The sequence below is a fragment of the Notothenia coriiceps genome, unplaced genomic scaffold (assembly GCF_000735185.1).
Source record: "Notothenia coriiceps isolate Sejong01 unplaced genomic scaffold, NC01 NC01_scaffold00003304, whole genome shotgun sequence".
NCBI classification, from domain to species: domain Eukaryota; kingdom Metazoa; phylum Chordata; class Actinopteri; order Perciformes; family Nototheniidae; genus Notothenia; species Notothenia coriiceps.
Window position 1 is genome coordinate 230,187 of NW_011336005.1, and position 5,252 is coordinate 235,438.

The following is a 5,252-nucleotide window of genomic DNA, read 5'->3' on the forward strand; positions in this document are numbered from 1 at the left end:
TAATGAAAAAAACTAATTTCCTTTGGCTACAAACACCAGTGGCAACTATCAACAATGACAGACAGTGTGGTCCAAACCATAGAGAATTAGTAGAAAACCATTAAGAAATATGCGTATTCTATAGCTCCAGACTTTGACTATAAAGAGTAAAAACTGTTCTAAGAATGTTATTGGCATAACTTTTCATTCAGTCTTTCATTTGGGTCTAATCCATAGCACAGAACATCCTGATCCACTGCTGCCGAGACCTCGAGCTGTTATTTTAATAGTTTTTTTCCCCCAAGGCTATAAAATGTACTTTGAAACTTGACTTTAAAAATAATTCAAAGGCTAACAATAAACTTTCCCTGAACAGAGCAACTCCAGTAAAAACTGCAACCACGATTTTCATGCATGCATGTATATAAATTACTTTGAATAATATTAAACTGGATGGTTCCTTTATTCTAAGGATTCAGTTGATCAATACTTTTGTTATGTTCAACTGAGTAGACCTTTTTACACAACAGGAACATAGACTGTTTCGACGCGTGTTTGTTTTAGTCTCATAATGTACAGGATGTAACAGGATTGCGTTTGTGTGAGTGCCACACTCCTTCAGAGTGAAAAGATTGAAAATATATAAAAAATAAAAGAGAGGACTTACTTTTGGTTTACCCATATAGTAGCACATGGCATGCTGATGACTGATGTCATTTACATTGTGTGATGTGACAAACAGATTTTTCAATTCCCCTGCCAAGCTAAAACGTTTTCGGTAAAAGGGTTGCGCGCATGTTGTGGGACACACTTTTAGTGACAAATTAGTTACTGTTATTTAAAATATGTTTATGATTTAACAAATAGATTATACCATTACAAGAGACATATCAATAGAATAATTCCAAAAAAAGTAAATAAAAACCCTATTTTAATGTTATATTTGAGAAATAAACTTACATAATGTGAAAAATTGATTTTATTTGAAGAGAGAAAAAAAATTCAGACATTTTCAATTAGTATATTTAATGTAATATTCAATCCAGAAATCAGGAGATAACAAAAACTGGTCCAATTTGAAGTTCTCGAGACAATATAATATTCCAGCTTTCATTAATTATTTAATTGTACATAGCCTATGTATCTCTGACATGCTAATTAATGAAGACAACTAATTTCCTTTGGCTACAAGCACCAGTGGCAACTATCAACAATGACAGACAGTGTGGTCCAAACCATAGAGAATTAGTAGAAAACAATTAAGAAATATGTGTATTCTATAGCTCCAGACTTTTGACTATAAAGAGTAAAAACTGTGCTAAGAATGTTATTGGCCTAACTTTTCATTCAGTTTTTCCTTTGGGTCTAATCCATACCACAGAACATCCTGATCCACTGCTGCCCAGGCCATTCGCTCTGTGCTAAATGTTGCTGCCCACTGTCCTGACGGAGAAACGGCTATAGCGCCTCCTGCACCATGGACACGGTCTCCCATGTACTGCAGAGACAACTGGGAAGAATCTGCTAGAGATTTACCTGTAAGAAAATATGGAAATCAATGGAAAATTAATATTCAGGGAATCAATGTGTGGTCATGTCCTGCTGTCATTGTCAAAACAAATTAGACCTTCTTAAAACTTGCAAACCATTGTCAATGGAAGCCAGAATGTACAGCTAAAATTACATCAAATGGGGACCTCATAGTAAACAAGACAGTAAGACCGTATTTCATTATTTGAGTCCCACACTATCTAACTTTTCCTCATTTGCCTTTGGTCTAAAATATAGGCTTGTTCTAACTAACTAACTAAACCAACTCTCTAATAAACAAGCTCATTTAATAACTGCAGCCATAGTTATAATGACTACGTTCACATCAAATCAAGACCAGATAAAGTCCGACCCATATGTGGCCTGTCTTAAAGGTGGGGTAGGTACCGGAAAAAATCGGCCACTAATTACAGAGCCCCTCCTCCAACACACACGAACGCGCACATGACCAATGAGGGCACGAGATAAGTTTGTGCACGAGATGGAAGGCTGACAGGCAGGTAGGCCATCCAGTTATTTTAGCCGGGCCGGCTAAAATTATTGGTCGTGCTTTTTACAGTACTACGGCTTCCACAGATTACATTTTTGTATGGATTTTTTGTCAAAGCACTTAAGATATTCATTGCTATCGGGATGTTAAGAGCATTCCATGGAATATAACAAAGTGTATCTCGAGCCGGTTTCTCAAACTTACCTACCCCACCTTTAATGTAGAGAGTTTGAAAGTGTGATATTTCACCTTGTTCAACATGTGAAAGAATGAGTCTGGCCAATGTCACTTTGAGAATAGATTCTCCATGGCCGGTACACGACACTGCACCACTGAGGTTGTCTGCATATCCTCCAGAGCCTAATTTACAAGAAAGAACACGGGAGAAAAAAACATTTAATCTACTTTTATTTTGCTAGATTTCACACATTGGTGTCCTTAAATACTATAAAAAGGTTGGGAGTGCAACTGAAATGATAAATGTTCTTTTACAGTGAAAGTGAATGAAGTCATACCAATGATGGGACAGTCTCCCACTCTGCCAACCATTTTATTTCTGATGCCTCCAGTTGATGTTGCACACGCCACATTACCATCAGAGTCCACAGCGACTGCCCCAACAGTATCATGGGCCCTGGAATGACAACAAAAGGACGTAAGGGATAACATATTTAACTTTGCATATAACAAGCAATCATCACGTTCTGCAGTATTACCCTTTATTAAACTCTCTTTACACAAGCACATTCTCTGCCTAGTAGGATCCAGGGTTATATATATTGTATTTATGTTTTATTGGGTAGTATCCCACCATGCTATTTAACATGAAAAGGTGATGTGAAGAATGAATTAAATTAAGAATAGCATGGGTTAAAGGATGAAGGTACTTGCCACTGAGAGTTGAAATCCTCCATAACTCCAGTTACATAGTTTTTTTGTTTGTCCCACTCTTTCCTCTCATTCTCAGTCACCAGTTCATCAGCGGGGACGGTGGCCATGCCAATACTCTCTGCAAACAGGTTTGCACCTCTGCCTGCCAGTATGACATGGGATGTCTGACATGTTCAATGGCAGCAGACATGTAAGAAAAATGTAATGGATTTGAAAACCGTTTCATTATCCTGCAATACAATAATCCGTACAGAAAAATAATAATAAAAAAAGGATTCAGTCCAAATCTGTATATTTCTTATAGTTATTGGTCTTTACTGTTTCTTCAAAGAAAGACAAAAACAAGTATTTAAGACAACACCTTTTCCATCACTGCCCGTGCCAGTGACACAGGATTGGCGATGTTCTTCACTGCAGCCACGGCACCACAGGCAAGTGTCCTTCCATCCATGATAATGGAATCAAGCTGCACTTCTCCTTCAGCATTTAGTGCTGCTCCATGCCCTACAATCACAAAACATAACTATAGTCAGCGTGTGAACTGAAGGTCTTTTATCTGCAAAGAAACTAAATGAAATTCAAGAGCAACGGACAGAGAGGGTGTGAGAAAAACAGGCTTTTCCTTCCTTCTTTGGAAACAGAGGCTTTATGCTGCCTGCTACATCCTCTCATATCCACAGGGTGGTGACACAACAGTTTAAAAACAGCACAGTACTGTGAATGACACGTTATTGATCAACAGATTGTATTTACTCGTACACATTTGTTTGGTACATAAAACACCTTTTAAAATGTATATTAGTTTCGATTAATTCAACAGCTTTTAAGTTCTGCAATGTAGTTTAGATAAAACACACAAAACTACTGAAGCACAAAATAAATATACTGTGCTATCAGTTTATCCATAATTTGTCATGCCTGAAAACTGTCCATTTACAGTAAATTGACTTTGTAAAGGTTCTAAGTGAAAAGATTTCACGATTAAATAGATGTTTTTAATTTTAATTGTCCCCAAAAGGTGACACTCATTGAAGCACACATATTATAATAAATTAATATTAGTATTATATTAGGGTTTAACACGTAAACATAATTTAAAATGCAGATGTGTTTTGGGATCAAAACACATTTGGGATGAATACCAAAGTATAAGGATGAGCCCTTCTATCAGTCAGTAACCTGACCCCTACTGATCATCATCACTGTGATTCTTTATCAGATGAATGTTGGCATCCCCACCAGCAGATGGAGACGTTGAGCTACACACAAATGTAACTGAATGTTTGTGCATATAATTTGAATGGGAAGCGTCTATAGTCATATCTACTCCTAGTGCAGACTGCATGGCATAAATGTTTAAATATGGGAATGTGAACTGGTATTTGTGTACAGTATACCTGCATTAAACGCACGGTTATCCTCCATAGCCCTCACGGCTGCCTCAACAGAATCCAGAGCACTTCCTCCTCCTTTCAGCACAGACGATCCTTGACGTGCTGCAGCCTTCACTCCATCCACAGAGGCCTTGGCCAGGTCCTCAGGTATGGCCCACGCCCCCCCATGCACCACCACCACTGCTGACATCCTCCTGCAGGAGAACACAGTGTTAAAGTATGTTTTATGACATCTTTAATTTTCCTCAGCCTTGGAGGGTTAGTCTAACTTTTTTTTAAATCAAATCGTAAATGAAAAATAATAATTTTTGTTTATTTAAAAATAATAATACCATTGTTTTACATTTCAAAATGTTCATAGGTTACAGTAGTGCATTTCAGACTTATTTTAACTTCTTAACCTTGAGAAAAACCTCACATCTCAAATTCAGGATCATGTCACATCTTCAAAACTCAATTTAAGTAGATCTCGAGTTGTTGTTTCAACCGTTTTTTTTTTCCAAGGCTAAACATTTACTTTGAAACTGGTTTTTAAAAAATAATTCAAAGGCTAACATTAAACTTTCCCTGACTCCTAGGACGCTGGTTATGTTCCAGATAAGAGATCAACTCAGTGAAAGCACCGCCTGCTGACCAATCAGGGCTCTATGTGTGGAGTTTAAAGCTATCAAGTCATATTAAAGGATAACATAAATACAGTGTTAACTGCTGTATGCAGGAAAGAGCTAGGTCCGGCAAAAATCACCGACTGTGTGAACATGAAAATTAATAGAATATCACCTCCCATCTTCAGAGAAATCGGACTATTCTTACATTAGCCTTAAGAAAGCTTACTTAAATATCTGCCGCCACAACATAAGTAACCGGATCAAAGTAACATTACGTACAGTTCCCGACACTGTGAGTGCAGACGTCGATGTGTCCCATTATCATTCATATCACATCAT

At 37.4% G+C, this 5,252-nt stretch overlaps 1 protein-coding gene across 1 annotated transcript; it reads right to left on the reverse strand.

The window, feature by feature from the left end:
• Positions 1 to 943: 943 nt before the first annotated feature.
• On the reverse strand, positions 944 to 4,528 carry LOC104941245 (isoaspartyl peptidase/L-asparaginase). The gene is made up of 6 exons (XM_010766316.1): positions 4,309 to 4,528; positions 3,273 to 3,415; positions 2,912 to 3,075; positions 2,536 to 2,654; positions 2,270 to 2,380; positions 944 to 1,515 (listed from the first exon to the last, which is right to left on the reverse strand). Exons 1-6 carry the CDS (start codon positions 4,493 to 4,495, stop codon positions 1,307 to 1,309), a joined length of 933 nt encoding a protein of 310 aa, XP_010764618.1. The 5' UTR covers positions 4,496 to 4,528; the 3' UTR covers positions 944 to 1,306.
• Positions 4,529 to 5,252: the final 724 nt, after the last annotated feature.

Excerpts from the sequence above, each read along its gene's own strand:
- LOC104941245 (XM_010766316.1), bottom strand. The coding sequence starts at position 4,495 with ATGTCAGCAGTGGTGGTGGTGCATGGGGGGGCGTGGGCCATACCTGAG. Across the intron at positions 3,416-4,308 it reads TAACCGTGCGTTTAATGCAG|GGCATGGAGCAGCACTAAAT; the intron begins GTATACTGTACA and ends TTGTGATTGTAG. Across the intron at positions 1,516-2,269 it reads TCTTTCACATGTTGAACAAG|GTAAATCTCTAGCAGATTCT; the intron begins GTGAAATATCAC and ends ATTTTCTTACAG.